An 18,275-nucleotide genomic window follows, 5' to 3' on the forward strand; every position below is an offset into this window, starting at 1 on the left:
GTGTAAGGTCTTTGTCAGATGTTGATAATATAAAATGAATTGAGATGTGCTCTTCCTTCTCTATTTTCTGAAAGAGTTTGTGTAAGATTGTTATTACGTTTCCCCTTAAATGTTTTCTACAGGCCAGGTGTGGTGGCTCACGCCTGTAATCCCAGCACTTTGGGAGGCTGAGGTGGGCATATCACTTGAGGTCAGGAGTTCGAGATTAGCCTGGCCAACATGGTGAAACTCTGCCTCTACTAAAAATACAAAAATTAGCCGGGCATGGTGGCACGTGCCTGTAGTCCCAGCTACTCTACTCGGGAGGCTGAGGCAGGAGAATCGCTTGAACTGGGAAGACAGAGGTTGCAGTGAGCTGAGGTTGCGCCACTGCGCTCCAGCCTGGGTGACAGTGTGAGAATCAGTCTTAAAAAAAGAAAAAAAAAAATGTTTTCTACAATACGACAGTGAAATCATCTAGATCTGAAGTTTTCTTTGTGGCAGGAAGGTTATTGTCATCATCACCATTGTTATTAGAAACTCAATTTCTTTAATAGGTATGGAGGCTCTTCAGATTTTCCATTTCTTTTTATGTCAGTTTTGGTAGGTTGTTTTTCAAAGGATTTATTCATTTCATCTGAGTTGTAGAATTTATGGAGATAAGTTATTTGTAATATTCCCTTATTTTCCTTTTAATGTGATGATACTCCCTCTTTTATTCCTGAAATTGGTACTTTGTGTTTTCTTGCTCTTTTACTTTTGATAAGCCTTCCTAGGGTTTATCTATTTTATTAATTTTTTTCAAAGAACCAACTTTTGGCTTTGTTAAATTTCTCTGTTGTCTATTTCCTATTTCCTTCCTTTTATACTCCCCTTGGGTTTAATTTGGCGGGGGGGTGTTTGATTTTTATTTATTGAAATATAATTCACATTCCATAACATTCATCCTTCTAAAGGGTACAGTTCAGTAGTTTTTAGTATATTCCCAAGGTTATGCACCCATTCCCACTACCTAATTCCAGAATATTTTCATCACCCTGGAAGGAGACTCCACACCTGTGAGCAGTCACTCCCCATTCTCCCTCCCCGCAGCCCTTGACAACCACGAATCTCCTCTCTGTCTGTATGGATTTGCCTGTTCTGAGCATTTCATATACATTCTTGCACCACATAACACCGTTTCGGTCAAACGACCACTTGCATATACAACAGTGGTCCCATAAGATTATAATATTGTATTTACTGTACCTTTTCTGTGTTTAGTTAGATACACAAATACTTATCATTGTACTATAATTGCCTACAGCATTGAATACAGTTACATTCTGTACACATTTGTGGCCTGGGAGCAGTAGGTCATACCATATAGCCTAGGTGTGTAGTTGGCTAGACCGTCTAGGTGTGTGTAAGTACACTCTATGACATTCACACAAGGACAGAATCACTTAATGATGCATTGCGCAGAACGTACTCTTATCATTAAGCGATGCCTGACTGTAAATGAGATTATACAATGTGATCTTTTGTGTCTGGCTTCTTTCATTTAACATAATGTTTTCAAGGTTTGGGTTTAATTTGCTTTTCTTTTGGTACCTTTTTAAAGCAGAAACCTAGATTACAATTTCACACTTTTCTTCTTTTCTGCTATAAGTACTTAAAATGATAAATGTTAATGTGTTGTATTTTCATTATAATTCAGTTTAAAATGTTTGATAATTTCTCTTTTCTTTCCTTCTTTGACCATAGGTTAAGAAGGGTATTAATTTCCAAATATTTGGAACTTTCAAAGATATTTTCTTCTTATTGATTTTTAGTTGAATTTCACTATGGTCAGAGAACACACTCTGTAAGATTTCAGTCTTTTGAAATGTATTGAGACTTGTCTAATTGCCCAGCATATGGTCTGTCTTGGTGAGTGTTCTAGGTGCATTTAAGAAGAACGTATATTTTTCAGTTTTGGGTGTGTAATGTTCTAGAAATGCCAGTTACATCAAGGTGGTTGACGGTGGTGTGATTTTCCTGTCTAGTTGTTTGTGATTATCTCTTGTAATAACACTTTTTTTTCCCCATGAGAAACACATCTTCAATTTTATAATGACAGTTGATGGCAGGGTAACAGAAAGAAATTCAATTCAAAGAGTTGTCCAAGAAAGCAGCTATTCCTCACGTTTCTTACATAGTGTACTCTCTGAAAATCACCAGTGACTCACAGAGCCAGACTTGGGTACTGCAGAGTCCCTGGGCCTCACACTGGAGGTTACCCCTTCCATTTTCCCCATTTCCCTGCTAAATGGAGGCCCCATGGAACTCTAACCTTTCATTTTACACAATTGTGCTCAAATATCATTTCTACCTCCACTCATGTATTTCCCCTTAACCCACCCTGCTAGCATCCAGGTTTACATTATGGAAACTTAGGCTTGGGTCAGGGATTCATCTGAGAGGCAGGGGGCGAGCAGGGATGATAAATCCCATCTCTCTGGCTCAGCTCAAACCCTTCTTCCAGGTCCTCACTCAGATTCTGACTTTGCCCTGCAACTGACTGAGAGCACTGGTTCCCATTTTTCAGACCCTGGCACTGAGGCAGGAAGGGCCTGTGGTATTTGTCTTTGAACCTTGGACAGTGCCACCCACACAGTGAGCAACTGCTGGGTCCAAGATTCCCCTGTTACTGTGACAGAGGAGCTTGTGGTCCCAGTGATCCACAAGTGTGTAGAGTACCCTTTCTGCATCAGGCACTGGGAATACAATGAGTTGTAATGGGAGGGTGATTCTTTTACTCCGATAGGGTAAAAATATTGTTGAAACTGCAGTCCTTCCTGACTTTTTCTTAAACTTTGGCTGAAAAAAAAAAAGCCAGTGGGTGAAAACTGATCTCCACCTCAGCAGATTAGCCCTTCTGCTTTGAAATAAAAGAAAATAAAATAGAAACGAGGACTGTTGAGGCAGCATCTAGCAGGTGGATGAGTTCAGACAGAAAGCGGTCAAGTGGTCTAGGGTAAAAATGATCACGTGATGGTCCATGTCTCTGGAGCCTTTTCTAGGGCTGTCACCAAGAGAAATGGATCACTGCCTGGTGCTGTCTGGATGGCAGGCTGCATGGGGGCCCCTGTTGCTAACTGATCACTGCTCCTGCACCCACAGGCGGTGCTCCTTGCTCCCACTTCTATGCCAGGTCTGTTCTGTGCCAGGCCCCATGCTGCCGCTGGGAAAGCAGCCAAGGGGCCTGCCCTCGAGGCACCTACCTGGATGGCAATGGCCCCAGGTGTTTTCACTCTGATGTCTCCATGTTTGCCAGAATTCAGGGTGTCAGCAACTGGCAGGAGTCTAGAGGAGAATCAACTAAGGCCCTGTACCCCAAATCCTGGGGTCCACGGTGGTCCCCAGGGCCACAATTTACTCCTGTCCTGAGGTACCCTTGTCCTGCCCTCTCACTCACTCCCCTGATCCCAACGCTGCTCCTTCCTCTCTCATGCCCACCTGCTGAGGTTCTCCACCCTCCGCTTGCCCTGGGCTTCCTCCCAAGCATCGCTGCCCACAGTCCTCACATCTAGAGTCTTCTCTCCAAAACAATATCTTAGCATCCCATTCTCCTGCTAAGAGTGTTTCTAGTGTGACACCAAAGACCCTCCGTGTTTGGCTGAGTCCCCCACGCCCTGCCTTCCAGCCTCCCCTCCACACTCCCCTGATGCATCTCCACACCACTAAGTCTGCACTAGTGTTAACTAGTGTTAGCCCCTCTGCCTGGGATGGAGCCTTTCATGGCTTTTTTTTTTTTTTTTTTTGAGACGGAGTCCTGCTCTGTCGCCTAGGCTGGAGTGCAGTGGCGTGATTTCGGCTCACTGCAACCCCCGCCTCCTGGGTTCAACCAATTCTCCTGCCTCAGCCTCCCGAGTAGCTGGGATTACAGGCGTGCACCCACCATGTTCGGATAACTTTTGTATTTTTAGTAGAGATGAGGTTTCACCATGTTGGCCAGGCTGGTCTCAAACTCCTGGCCTCAAGTGATCCCCTAGCCTTGGCCTCCCAAAGTGCTAGGATTACAGGCATGGGCCACCGCATCCAGCCCTTTCATGGCCTTTGTTCCTGCCAACGAGCTGCGATCCTTCAAGGGCTTCTTAAATACTGCTCATTCCCACTGTTCAATAAAAACTCCTGACTCACTTCTGGGCATTAGGGGCCACCTGGGAGCCTGCTCCTATTTCCCTTCCCATCTGCCCTTCCTCCTTCCTCGGTCTTCCCCTAACTGACTCTGGCTCACCCACTGGGGTGGCTTCCTAGCTTCCTGGGCTAAGTGGATTTCCTCGCCACGAGCTGCCTGGGCACCTGTGCCTCCCTTCCCACAATGCTCCTCATGATGGGTGCAGCGGTCATCTTCCCCCTTTGAGGACAGGAGCCACGTCTGTCTCATTCCCCACTGTCCCTCAGTGCCTGGCACATGGCTACCCTTCAACAGAATGCGTGAATAAATGATTAAATACCTGATTTACAAAACATGTTAAAAATGAAGATTTTAATAAATTGGAAAAAAATTATGAGATTGATGAGACAATTAGGAATTTGATCACTGCCTGTTTAGTTGATAGTACTAAGGAATTGTTATTAATTTCTTTAAAACGACAAACTATGTGGTATTTGAGTTCTTATCTTTTATAGCTATGTATTGAATATTTATAGATGGAATGGTATGGGGTTTGGGATTTTCTTCAAAATAATTTGGGGTGGGGAAGTAGGATCATGGGATGCAAATGAAGCAAGATTGGTCGTGAATTGATGGTAGCTGAAATTGGATGGGACAACATAGGACCATGATACTATTCTCTCCACTCTTGTATATATTTGAGGTTTTTAAAAACATATATATAAAAGTTAAAAAAAAAAAAAAAAAAAAGAAGATAAGGCCAGGCGCCAGTGACTTACACCTATAATCCCAGCACTTTGGGAGGGCTGAGGCAGGCAGATCACTTGAGCCCAGGAGTTCAAGACCAGCCTGGGCAACATGGTGAAACCCCATCCCTACTAAAAATACAAAAATTAGCTGAGCGTGGTGGTGCGTGCCTGTAGTCCCAGCTACTCGGGAGGCTGAGGTGGGAGCATTGCCTGAACCCAGGAGGTTGAGGTTACAGTGAACTATGATTGTGTCACTGCACTCCAGCCTGGGCGACAGAAAAAAATAAAAAATAAAATGAGACCCAGGGATGGGAGTGGGTGGGAGAGATGTGGCTTTCACATGGTCAGTAGAGGTGGCTAAGATAACCAAGACTTCCCAATTCAGAGAAATGATTTGTAAGTCTGTTCTCAGCACATTCCCAGCAGCATTTTCCTGAGGGCTTTTGCAGCAGAAGACAGTTTTACAATCATTTTCATTACATGAAAGCACACTCTTCCTATCAAAGCAGGAGAAGCCTGGGGAATTTTCTGTGTGCTCTGTCTGCTGTTCGCTGGTGTGCAATGGTTTGCTCTGGGGGAGGGAGGAGGGGCAAACATTCACTACCTGGGGCATTAGGCAGAAGATTTCCCCCAGTTGTGGTGAGGGGGGTCTGAGTGTGCTGTGAAGAATGGAGGATGCAGGGGGCATATTGGTTGGGACTGCAGCAAAAGCGCAGGGCTATGTCCACAGCCAGCCACAGGCTGCCAAGATCGTTGTAAGGGTCCCCTCTATTGCTGCCTTCAGCAGGGACAATGCCTACCCCACATTCTCCAAGAGAGGGGGTGCTAGGCTGGACTACAGCCCACAGACAGGCCTAGGCATTGCAGGAGCATCTCAGGGGTAGGTGCACTGGGTATTCTGCCTCCTTCATCAGGGGCGGCAGATAAGTTTCCAAATAGTAGCTGTATTTTTCATCAAGAGGGAGCGCTCCCTCATTTTACTGGGGAAAATAAATCTAATGTAGAGTCGGAGGTGGCGCCTGCAGCCAACAGTAGGGGGAAATCTTGTCCCCAGTGCCTCAGCTGCAACCCTTCCCTGTACAATCACTCAGCAGGCCCACTGCTCCTTTCCTAGCTGGTCTCCCTCTACCACTTCCTATAGCCTCTGCTCCAGCTACATGGTGTGATTTCCCCGACATGGAACTTGGCTGCAATTCTCCTCTTCTAGTTTCTGGTCTGGTCAGTCCCTCACCCAGAATGACTTCACCTTCCTCCATCACCAATTCCTCACTTCCTGCATCTCCATGAGTGCAAACAGGGGCAGTTTTTCAAGACCCAGCTTAGGCACTTCCTCCTGCTCCTCTTCCTGCTCCTATTCCCTGGTCTCTGTAGCTCTAAGTAAGCTGTCATCCTCTAAACATTGTTGTGATTTACCCCCACCCCGGCCCTCCTGTATGCTGCACTCATTTCACCTCTGTGTGTGTTTCTTCTCCTCTGTCAGACGGTGAGATCCTGCCCCACATGTGGTCGCAGTAAGGTTCGGAAAGAGGCATGAGCCACTATGCCTGGCCCTTTCATGGCCTTTGATCTTGCCAATGAGCTACCATCCTTCAATGGCTTCTTAAATACTGCCCATTTCCCCTGCTCAATAAAAACTCCTGCCTCCCTTCTGGGCTCCAGGGGCCAACTCAGAGTCTGCTCCCACCTCCCTTCCCATCTGCCTTTTCTCCTTCCTCCGTCTTCCCCTAACTGACTCTGGCTTGCACGTGCAATCCCTCTCGCTTCCCACCTATGGGCTGAAGCTGAACTTGCTAATATTTGTGAGGCCTGACCAGGCGCAGTGGCTCACGCCTGTAATCCCAGCACTTTGGGAGGCCGAGGCGTGTGGATCATGAGGTCAGAAGTTACAGACCAGGCTGGGAAATATGGTGAAACACCGTCTTTACTAAAAATACAAAAATTAGTCAGGCATGGTGGCGGGCACCTGTAGTCCCAGCTACTCCAGAGGCTGAGGCAGAAGAATCGCTTGAACCCAGGAGGCAGAGGTTGCAGTGAGCCGAGACCACATCACTGCACTCCAGCCTGGTGACAGAGCGAGACTCTGTCTAAAAAAAAAAATTTTGTTAGGCCCCTTTGGAGCCCTGGAAGATTCTCTGGGCTAGGGAAGTTGATAGAAGGAGTAAGAGCCACGGTTCTTGGTTCTTGGCCCTTGAGGCCTCTTCCAGTCCCTTGATCCTCCTTGGATAGAAAGTTCTGGGGTGGGAGCTCATAGTTGGGGAAATGGAGGCAAAGAGTGGCAGTGCCACAGTGGAAGAACTCAAACCCATGACACAGTGAATTCCGCAAAGACAGAAACCGTGTCTGATGTCTGTCCTGAAGATGCTCAAAAGTTAGGGCAGCATGCAGAGGTGTGGCCAGTTTCTGAAATGCAATGTACTGTGGCAGAGCAGTCGAAAGAATGTGTGCAGAGTACTGCTAGAGGAGGAGAAGGCTTCATGGAGGAGGTGGCATATGAGCTGGGCCTTGAAGGATGAGCAGAATTAATGGGCTTTCTCAAGGTGGAGGGTGGTCATTCCAGGCAGAAGAAACATGATCGATGTCTCAAGGCTTGGAGGTGTAAAAGGGTGTGGTATCTTTTGGGAATGACTGGAAGTTGAATGTAGTGGGAACATAGCAGGGTGGGAATCGGGTAGGGTGGGAAGAGAAGTAGGAATGAAAAGGCGGAGGGGGATGCCCTGCAAACCTTTGTGCCAATTCCCAGCCACGGTGGATTATGTGGAAGCAGGTCCAGCCTTCAGACATTCTTGTCTCACACAGAAAATCCCCAAACCTCATGTCTTGGTGAGAAGGCTCAGGGGATGGAAAGAGAAGGGAGACATCAGGGCTGGCCCTGGACAGTCTGTCACTTGGTTCCCTGATAGTCCAGGTCCCCCAGCCTTGGGGCTCAGCACTGGACAGAAGGTTAGGCTAGAAGAACTTCAGGACCCCTCACACCCTGCGTTCTGTGGCTCTGTCATTGACGTAGGGAACCATCTCAGGAACTGATCAAGGAAATACCTGAAGCTAATACTTCCTCTCTTTGAGTAGCAACCTGTGGTCAAGATGGCTCCTTTTCACACAGCCCACTCCTGATTACTCCTGGGAACTGTAGGCCTCTGAGCTAAATGAGAATCACTGTCTCCATTTCGTTAATGGGAAACCCAGCTGAACCCCGTGGCCTGCAGGCACAATGGAGATTCGCTCAGGACTCCCTATCTCCTGTCTGACCCAATGGGATTGTAACTCCTGGAAGGCCAGCCTGGCCCCTTCACCTCAGGGTCCCAGGTCTGTACACAAATATCAGCACGTTCAGGAAATGCATCAACAGGGCAGGACCAGCTTAGGAGCAGCCAGGGGCAGTAAGAGCTAAGAGCTAGATACAGAACTGGCTGGGAGCACTGAGAAGCCTGAGCGTGGGGCCGACTGACCTGAGGGCAGTGGGAAAAGAGGTGGCCACAGGCAAAGCTGGTGCACGCCCAGCCAGGTGAGAACAGGAGTCTCGGAGGTCTGCCTGCCTGGGTTCCTGCGGAACATCTCAGCAGAGGCTCCTACAGAGCAGAGGCCAGGCCCAATCTGCCTGTTCCTGGCACAGACTGGAACCCATCAGATGTGTTCTCCTCTTCCCTTTATATCTCACGTGGGGCCCTCTGCTCACTCCTGGCCGACAGGGGGAGAAGGCTGGACTGGAGAGAAGATACCTCAGGGGCCAAAAGCTACTCCCAAGGAAAACGGGAATGGCTGCCTCACAAACACATCGGCTGTTTGAATACTCTTCCCTCAAACTCTTCCACACCTATGGTTTCCCTGAAGCAATCTAGTGAGGTGCGTGTTATTATCATGCCCATTTTACGGATAAGGAAACTGAGGGTCAGAGAGGTGAAGTAAGTGGCAGAACCCAGGTAGGATCTAGGGCTTCTGACTCCATATCCAGAACTTTTTCCATGATAGCCCAGCAGGGCTCTTTCCTTAGTGTCCTGGATGGTACAGCACAGAAGGTCAAGCCATATTTCAACCAGCTGCTCTGGCCTACCTGGGGCCTCTGCCAGTGGGCACAACTCACCAAGGGCTCCCTTACGCACCCCAGCATTGAGCTTCACTCAAAAGCCTTGGGGAGCCTGGGGCCAGTGTCTCCCTCTGCATGTTTACCAGTTTCTTGTTTCCCCCTGCAGAGGACCTGCTTGGCCCCCAGTGGCTGTGTGTGCTGGGAGATGCTGCGGAACATCGTAGAGTGGGTCCATTCCCTCTGAATTGTGGTCAGTGTTGGTCTTTTGGGATGCCTACAGCTGTCAACTGCTGGACGCTGCAGGTGAGCGGCTGAGGCATCTCTGGTTGTAATAAAGGAACTTTCTGGAAACTGCTTGTCATCTGCCTATTCCTGCTGCCCAGCCCCCTTCCCCGGGAGCTCTGCCCATGGCCACCTCCTGCCGACATGAAGCTTGGAAGCAATTTCCCCACTCAGTCCAGAGAGCAAGGGTTGCAAATAGACTAATTCCTGTTTGGTCAGTGAGGCTAAAGGCCCAGCCCTTCGCTGCTCCAAGGAGAAGATGGGTGTCAGATAGACAAGGTGCTGCCTCCCAGGTGGCCCAGGAGGAGATAAAGAGCTTGCAGGATTGAGTACTCAGGATGGGATCCTGAGAGCTGGGACCACCGTGCCTCAGCCCCTCTGTGAAAGCCATGCACAGTGTTCTACCCCTGAGTCTTGGTTTCTCTGCCTGCAAATGGGCCTGTCCGGTGCAGACTGGACTGTCTCAGCATAGCTGCAGCACGATGGCAACCTGTAGCTTAACTACCCCACACTATGCTGCCCGTGGAGCTCAGGGCCACATTTCACATATGAGAGGACACATTTGCTTTTTCTAAAGCCAGCATGAGCCAGCAGGTGGCACACAGAGGGAGGTCCAGGGTGCTGCAGAGAAAGCAGTCAGTGGGTTGGGGTGGGAGGCAAAAGGCAGCCCAGTCCACACCTCCCTCTCCCTCCTGCCTGACCTCCTCCTGCTGGCAGGGCCACTGCCATCACCTCCACCCCTGCCTGTCCCTATGAACACAAGCTGCAGTGTGGGCATCCCAGGGCCTCTGAGTAGGTGATGTGGGTACCCCAGGGCTCTTGCTGGAATGTTCTGCCAATGGCCTCTCCAGTCCCTTCCAGCAGAGGTGCAGACGCTGTGTCCAGCTTGGGCCCCAAGGTTCACTTTGCTCTTTAGTATGGTGGGGTCCTCTCTGCCCCCTCTTCACCACTCTCAGACCCCTCTCTTGGGAGAAGGAGCCTAGTGTCTAGTGAGAAGTACCCCTAACCCCCAGGGCTGGGGAGTGACCACATGAAGAGGCAGAGGTGGGTGGTGAAGGACACAGTCAGCCTGGCCCTGCCTTTCCCCACTTAAAATGTTCAGGGGCTCCGCTGTCCGCGGGGTCAGGACCAGCCTCACATCCTTGCCCTGCCTGGCTCTCTGGCCTCCGCTCCTGCACACTCTCTGGGCTGTAGACACATGGAACCTCTTTCGGTTCCAAAGTTTCAGCTCCTCTCAGCTCTGGGCACACTGTTTCCCCTGCCTACTCAGTCCTCACCTCCTCTCCTAGCTACCTCCTGCTGGTCCCTTGGGTATCAGCTGAATGTTGCTTCCTCCGGAAAGCCTTCCCTGACCACCAGTCCCCAGCCTGGGTGAGGGTGCTGCTTCTGTAGCATGCATGCTGCACTCACCCCCACCCTCTGTCTCACATACCTGTGCTGCTTGTCCCATGCCTGCCCAACAGATGCAGGCTCCTTGGAGCTGGGGCTGGGTTGTGCTCAGCTCTGTGTTTCTACCCCTATCCTTGGGACACAGTAGATCATGATAAATGGTCACTGAAAACGCGAGTGAAAAGGATGAGAAAAGACCAGACAGAAGAGAGGTGAGGGTTTCCTAGGGTCCCCGCCCATGAATAGATCTAAAAGAAGCCAACAGTGTCCCCCATCACTCTAAGGCCCAGGGAGCTACTGGCTGCCTGGTTTCTCCCAGCCACCCTGGGTGTCCCAGGCTCCAGACCTGGCCCCAACCCTGTGCTCAAGGAAATCAACCTGCAGGAGAGGGAGAGAGAGGAAGAGGGGGTCCTGGGTCTCCCTGAGCTCAGGGATGTTGTCCTCACTTCTGCCTCCCCAGGCAGAGGGCTCTGCACCCTGCCTGGGCACTGGCATGTTGGCAAGCGCAAGGAGACACAGGCATGGAAGCACAGGGAACCCAGATTTTCCAGAAATCACAATGGCCAGTCAGTCCCAGGCAGATGACTACCTGTGAGAATGCTCATCTCCTCAGGCCCTGCTAGAACTTTTCCCACTCATCCTCCCAGCCCTGTCCTATCCCCGGCCACCTCCAGAGCATGCGCTGGTCCAACTCTCAGAGCTGGCGTCCCTCTAAGACAGGGGCTTCCCTACCTCGGAAAGTCACTTTGGCGATCCGGTCTCCTCTGCCCCGCAGCTCCGAGACCGTCTTGAGGTGGATGAGCAGGGCCATGCTGGTGTGAGCTGCCTGGCACTGCCAGGCAGGAGCAGCAGGAAGGAGCTAGCTGGTGGAGCGCGGCTCACACGCCTCTCTCTTCTCTGCCGCTGCCTCCTCCTCCTCCTCCCGACCCCCCTCCGATGCTGCCCACAGAGACCAAGGCAACCAAGCCGAGCTAAGCTGCTCCTGCAGCGACTCAGAGCCTCACAGCCCCCGCCCCTCCAAGTTGTCAGCCCAGCGTGTGTGTTCAGTGTGTGTGTGTGTGTGCACCCAGTGTGCAGCCTGGGAGTGCGGCAGAGTTGGAATTCATTATTCAGCAGCCACCAGCTCCCAGATAAAGCTCTGTCCAGCCTCAGGTGTCTTCTCCCAGCTCCTGGAAGGGAGGCTCTGCCCACCCCTCCGCAGGGCTCTGCTGCTTCCCTACTAAGCAAGCCCTGCCACCAGCAGTGGGCACAGAGGAATGGGCATGAGCATGGGTGGGGTGGGTGTGGGGCGGGGGGCACTCCCACCCACAGGAGCATACTACAAGAAGAAGGAAATGTATTTGTCCACCTATGCCTGCCTCTTCCCTGCTGGAGACTGTGCCCCCAAGAGGCTGGGCCCTGAGCCCTGACCTGGGATCACTGTTTCTGAATCTCAGGAAGCAGAGAGGCTGGCGCTGCTGCCTGAGGGGAAGCTCAGGACCAGGCCACGCATGATGGAGATGCCTGGTTGTGGAGACAGCAGAGGCTTATGTGCTACGAGGGGCCATGTTTAAGGATCCAGGGCACTAACCTAGCCCCACCCCAAGGCTGGGGGTCAGGCAGGCTAGCGAAGGTAAGCCAGGCTGATGTTTGCTTTCCAGCCAGAGGAGCAGAATTGAATGGCCTTCTGATCTTATAAGCTGCTAGGGGCAGGAGAAGGGACGTCTACAGTGAAATTTCTAAGGCCAAAGGAGAACTGCCCCCTCCTGTCTTCCAGCAGCATGCAGGAAAGGGACCCTGGGGGCCAAAATCCCTGATGCTGGAGGCTGTGCTGGGTCATCTGCACCCTTGCTCTTGCCATTCGTTCTTGGTGGAATGCCCCCCACCCCACCCTGGACTCAGCTCGAGTGCCTCCTCCTGGAGGTGCCTCTGCACCTGCACGCCGGCGGGGTTGGGGTCCTCCTCTGTGCTGCTCCTGCCTCCTCTCATCTTACTGAGTCCTGGGGCTGCTTCCCTTGCCTCTTCCCCTACTGACCTCAGGAGGACCCTGGAGCACAGCATCCCTCTACCCCAGAGCCCCACATGGTATCCTGTGCACCGTAGAATGCCCAATTACTGTTGAAAGGAGAAAAGAGTGAGCTCAGGGATCTACCTGAAACAGAGTCTAAAGGTTTAAAAGAGAAATACTGATTTTTCACAGCATGGTAACAAGAGGTTACTTCCTTTGAATTCTACATTCCAAATAACCTACAGTATGTCCCAAGAGCCTTCTTTCCTCCTTCTAGATATTTCCTTGCTACTGTGCCCATTTTTCTTTTCTACTTATGTTTTTTTCCTTTGCCCTTTTCCTAACCAGTTCTTGCTTACCTTTCTCACATTTATCTAATCATATTGAATTTAAAAATGTCTTAGAGTATTATGTTTATTGAATACAATAACTAAATTTTCAAAACCTGGATAAGTTTAATGTCTTTAAAAAAACCCACCTAAATTCACTAGCATTTTCCACCCATGAGGTCATCAGGTGATCTGTGTTTTTAAGGCTTGGTGGCTACAAGGTAAAACAACAACAACAACAGAAAATATCTCCTTCCTTGGTTCTCTGGAGGTCCTCCCCTGAAGGAAGTGAATTTCACGAGGCCTCTTACAGACCCTGTGCATCTTTAAGTAAAAGCCCATGAACCTGCCGTAGCCAAGGCAGTGATCTATGCTGAATCTCACTTTCCACATCCATAAAATGGTAGCAGTTTCACTCAACAGCTCTCAGTGGAGTCAGCTGACCTTTCTGAAACCTAAGACAGATCCCACTTTTTTTTTTTTTTTTTTAGACAGAATCTCACTCTGTCACTCAGGCTGGAGTGCAGTGGCGTGATCTAGGCTCACTGCAACCTCTGCCTCCCGGGTTTAAGCAATTCTCCTGTCTCAGCCTCCCCAATAGGTGGGACTACAGGCATGTGCTACCACACCCAGCTAATGTTTGTATTTTTAGTGGAGACGGGGTTTCACCATGTTGGCCAGGCTGGTCTCAAACTGCTGACCTGCCTTGGCCTCCGAAAGTGCTGGGATTACGGGTGTGGGCCACCGTGTCCGACCAGATCCCGCTTTTTAATGGCCGTTCTTCCGTTACTCATTTTGGTAATTGAGTATGTAATTTATGTAACGAAAGTTTACTGAATTCTTTCCAGAGTCAGGTGCTGAGATTCAGGGATGAATACGATATGGATGGCACAAGATCCCAATCAGACGAGACAGATGGACTAGAACACAGGCAGGTGGAAGGCAGGGTGGTGGATTTACCAGCAGGACTGGCTGGGCAGCCCTGAATGGGGGGAGGGAGTAGGTGGTCAACCTCACCCGCTAGGGGTCTGACTCATGTTTTCCTTATTGGAGAACATGTTCCCCAATGAGAATCGAGAAAAATACAGACATGACTACATCCTGAAGGACAGATGGAGTTTCCTTCCACCCAGTTTGTTTGCAGCCCTTCCTTTGCCTACAGCTTTCCCTTTCCCACCAGGCCTCAGTGTTTCTGCTTCTTGAGCCTCTGGGAAGCATGTGGCTCCCCTCCATTTCACTGGCATTTGCCAGGGGAAGTCTTTGGAGAATCCTGGTGGCAGCATCCTGTGAACCCAGTAGCGTCTGTGGTCTTCATCCACTGCCATTTACAGAACCCAAGTGTGAAGGGAGCACTGTTCTCCATCTGGCATCTGAAGGGAAGAAGCAAGATTTGGAGATGAAGGGGGAACTGTCAGGCTTCTTCATGACACCAGGACTGCTGCAGAGGGAGCTGGGGTGGCAGGGCCGCCACCCGAGTCACCAAGAGCCTGGCACCATGGAAGCTGTCGCCATACCCTCACCCCTTATGAAAAACCCAAAGGCCCTGGCCCTGCCCTAGGCACCAAGGCTGGTGTGAGGGTCGCTAGAGAAACCCGGGTGAAGCAGTCCCAGGGAGGGAGGGAGGCAGGATTACACAAGGGGGTGGGCCTTCAGCAGGCCTGCTCTCTGGGGCAAGCGCCACCCCTGCAGATGCCATCCCCAAATGAACGGCAACATTGGGGACAAATGTAAATCACACACCCAGACGTTCTATGATTTTCTTTTTGCCCCTTACCAACAAAACTCCTCTTATGGAGTAGTTTGAGGGTATGATGAGGTGAGAAGGTAGCCACCAGCTAGAGATGAAGGAGAAACATGAAAAATGCCCCTCTTTGCAACCCGGGTGCACACACGCAAGCACGCACGCGTGTACACACACATACACACACACAATTATGCACAGCGTCCTAGGCAACCACGCCCAGCGCGGCCCACTGCAAAGCCCCTTCCTGGAACCCCCATAGAGCTGGGGTGCAGGGGAGCCTTGAAGAGACATAGCTCCTGGGGACCCTTCGGCTACTCAGGTTTCTGGGCCTGAGCTACGGTGGGGCGGCTGCTTTGTGCGTGGCCTCCAAAGTCAGGACCTGGCCTGTCCTTTGTGGTAGGGTCGCGTTCCAAGCCAGGTCACCGCAAGACGGATCCCGCGAGGCCTCTACAGCGATTATCTGCCTCTGTCCCGCATCCGAGCCTCTGCACTTCCCGCAGGCAGCAAGGCAGAGAGCCCGGATGCGCTGGGGAGAGTGACAGGGGTCACCCAGCAGAGCTCGCGGAAATGTGAGGTGCCTTCTGTGCGCGCCCTGTGGGGCTGCTCCGGGAGAGGGCCGCCAGAAGGGCGCAGTGTCTCGGAACGCGAGGACAGCGGTGCCAGCTGGCGTTGCCAGGAGGGCCGCCGTGGCAGTTGCCGGGTGACCCGACGCTGTTTACCGTGGGGCGGAGCGGAGCACCAGGCTCGCTGCACTGGCGCACGCACCATGGCCTCCCGCAGCGCAGGCACCCTACTGACCGAGTTCAATGCCGCCTACGTGCCCCCTGGCCTCATGCCCGGGTAAGGCCGCGGGTACGCCTCCTCCCCTCCCCCTTCCGCTAGCGCCCTCCTCGGTGATCGAAACTCAGCCCCCTGTCCCAGGACTCTGGGGTTGAAGGAACCCCAAGGAGCCAATTTTCCACCCGACGGGGCGGGGGCCTTCCCGGGGGTTTGTGGTTTCAGAGTAGGAAGTGGGCGGGCACGGGCGGGGGTGTCCCCAGATTCCCCTTCGCATGAAGGCGCTCCCTGGCAAGTGGGGCACAGCCAGCAGGGGGTAAGGGACCTCCTGTGGACCCAGCCGGGGAAGAGGGAGGAGATGGAGCCACGTGGGGTTTAGCGCTTGGAGACGCCCCAGGTGGGCAGCCTGCAGGCTTACAGAGAATGCAAGAAAAAGCAGGCCCCTCTGCCCCGGGCACAGGGCCAGCTCCCAGCGTTCGGGCAAGGTCAGTACTTGTTGGTTGAAGGAGGGAAGGATATCGGGTGGGTGCCGGTTGGAAGAGCCTCGCGAGGCCGGAAGAGCCGTACTTAATGGGTCATGTATGCAGTACCCCCGCCCCCCCGACTTTGCGGTCGGTCCTTTCACGGATCTCTCTTTATCCTCCCGGAAGCTTTTCTTGGAAAGCTTCCTGGCCACTTGCCCTGAGTGCTGGCTTGCTGTTTAGCACTTTCAAATGCTAGGTTACACCTACCTTTCTTTTCTCTGGATATTTTCAGACTCCAAACATCTAACATGCAAGTCTGGCTGTTCCCTCCTGTTCTTTGGCTCTTTCTCCTGCAGTGTCTGATGTTTCTACTCCGGACCGCCTCTCCCAGGGTGTAAGGCTGTCTTTATCCCTCCTACCAGTCAGCATGGATGCTGAGAACAGGCACTGGATTCTGAGAGGCAACCTGTACAATATCAGCAAATCTATATAGAATGAATGAATGATCCTAAGATCCCTTGTCTGAAAAAAAGAGTGAACGAATGAACGAAATGAATGTCTTGAGGGTTTTACAGGCAGGGTCTCCAAATGGGTGAAAAAGCCCGCATGCGCTCCCCTGCAAACGGAACAGATGGCAAAATGAAGAAAAGTGTATTTGGAATGAAGTTGGGATTGTTTTGAAGCAGAATAAGCTAGACACTGAGGTGCTGTGACATTCAAATCACTTCTGGAGGCTGCATGAGAAAGTAGCAACCAGGGGCTGGTGCTGTAGTTTTAACCCAGCCCATTTGTGGATGCGACCTTTCTCTGGGCCCTGGAGAGAGCTTGCTGCCTGCGGGATGTGTAGAGGCTCAGATGTCTACCTGGGGTCCCATCAGACAAAGCTGATACACCAGATCATGGTAGTTTCCTGAAACCAAGCCAGGTGACTTAGGATTTGCCTGTTTTCCTGTATTTAAGGCATTCATGTGGGTCAGTGCTTGGGACACACCAGGTGTTATGTTAGGAGGCTGGGAAGATAAAGACAAACAAGTGGGGGGCTGCCCCAGTGTGGTGTAAACACATAAGGTTTAGTTCAAATCCATTTTTGCCACCTTGGATGGTGGTGTTGACACCACATTCTGGGTGTTTATCATGAGATTTGATTTTATACATTGACTTTTTTTCTTAAGCCTCCCACAGTCTCCAGTTGGAAACTTTTCTATTATCTGTCTCCTGGACATTTCCCATCTGAGGGGCAAGGCCCGGTGCTCCTGCAAACCCTGCCCCGCAGTTCCCCCACTCTGTTTGGAAGGGGTGGGAGCTGCAGGTTTCAGAAGCAGTCCCCAGGGTGCTTTCCTATTCCTGCCACTTCTCGGCAGTTCCCTCGAGTGCCCAGTCCTGTGATTGATTTAGAAATGGTGATAAGAGGATCATGAATGAGGTTTCAAGCCTGGACTGGGCTAGTTTGAGCAGCTGAGCCCATATCTGCTGCTTTCTCATCTGGATCTTTCTGGAAGGGATGTGTTCCCCTTAAAGATTTCCATCAGTGAGGAATGACTTGAGTCGTTTTGTGTTTCCAAATGCTACCTCATTGGCAATTCTGTCAAGTTAATGAAAGAACCCAAGATTCCCGACCACACTTGGATAATTACTATTTTTGTGTGTCTGTTCAAACAATAATCACAGGATTTTAAAGCACAGCCATCTCTTCTTACACTCAAATCACCCCCCTCTTACCTGCTTTATTCGTAAAGGCTGGGTTATTGTGATGATTTTAAAATCATCAGAATATTCATGCTGGTGTGGACCTCAGAGATCATGTAGCCCCATCCCCTCCTGTTCCAGATGTGGTCACTGAGGTCTGGGGGGACTTGCCTGAGCCCCACGCTGGTGATGGAAGTGCTGGGCTGGAGCCAGGTCCCTAATGCCTGTAATAACACCGTGATCTCCTAAGTCTGAGCTCCAACTATGTGCCAGGCACTGGGCTGGGCCCTTTACAACATTCTCTTATTCTTCTCCTTCTACTTCTTCTTCTTTTTTTTTTTCTTCTTTTTTTTTTTTAAATAGAGTCTTGCTCTGTTGCCCAGGCTTGAGTGCAGTGGCACAATCTTGGCTCGTGGCAACCTCTGCCTCCTGGGTTCTCCCTGCCTCAGCCTCCCGAGTAGCTGGGATTACAGGCATGCACCACTACGCCCAGCTAATTTTTGTATTTCCGTACAGACGGAGTTTTGCCATATTGGCCAGGCTGGTCTCAAACTCCTGACCTCAGATGATCCACCCGCCTTGGCCTCCCAAAGGACTGGGATTATAGGCATGAGCCACCACGCCTGGCCTTTCTTTCTTTTTTCTTTCTTTCTTTCTTTCTTTCTTTCTTTCTTTCTTTCTTTCTTTCTTTCTTTCTTTCTTTCTTTCTTTCTTTCTTTCTCTCTCT

At 50.9% G+C, this 18,275-nt stretch overlaps 2 protein-coding genes across 3 annotated transcripts in view; one reads left to right on the top strand and one right to left on the bottom strand.

Annotated features, from left to right (window-relative positions):
- The window catches only part of OTOF (otoferlin), a 102,656-nt gene extending 91,284 nt beyond the window's left edge, over positions 1-11,372 (bottom strand). Inside the window, exon 1 of the mRNA XM_017877044.1 lies at positions 11,294-11,372. Coding sequence (XP_017732533.1) covers positions 11,294-11,372 — 79 coding nt within the window. The remainder of the gene's footprint in view (positions 1-11,293) is intronic.
- Positions 11,373-15,306: 3,934 nt separating this feature from the next.
- The window catches only part of CIMIP2C (ciliary microtubule inner protein 2C), a 17,557-nt gene continuing 14,588 nt past the window's right edge, over positions 15,307-18,275 (top strand). The window contains exon 1 of one of the 2 annotated variants that reach the window (XM_017876889.1): positions 15,307-15,461. In XM_017876889.1, the coding sequence (XP_017732378.1) occupies positions 15,388-15,461 (74 nt within the window). In that variant the 5' untranslated portion in view covers positions 15,307-15,387. Of the gene's footprint in view, positions 15,462-15,673; positions 15,884-18,275 lie in introns of those variants that run through there. The other variant, XM_017876890.1, reaches the window with a different exon arrangement.

Source organism: Rhinopithecus bieti, unplaced genomic scaffold, assembly GCF_001698545.2.
Source record: "Rhinopithecus bieti isolate Rb0 unplaced genomic scaffold, ASM169854v2 scaffold_7681, whole genome shotgun sequence".
NCBI lineage: Eukaryota > Metazoa > Chordata > Mammalia > Primates > Cercopithecidae > Rhinopithecus > Rhinopithecus bieti.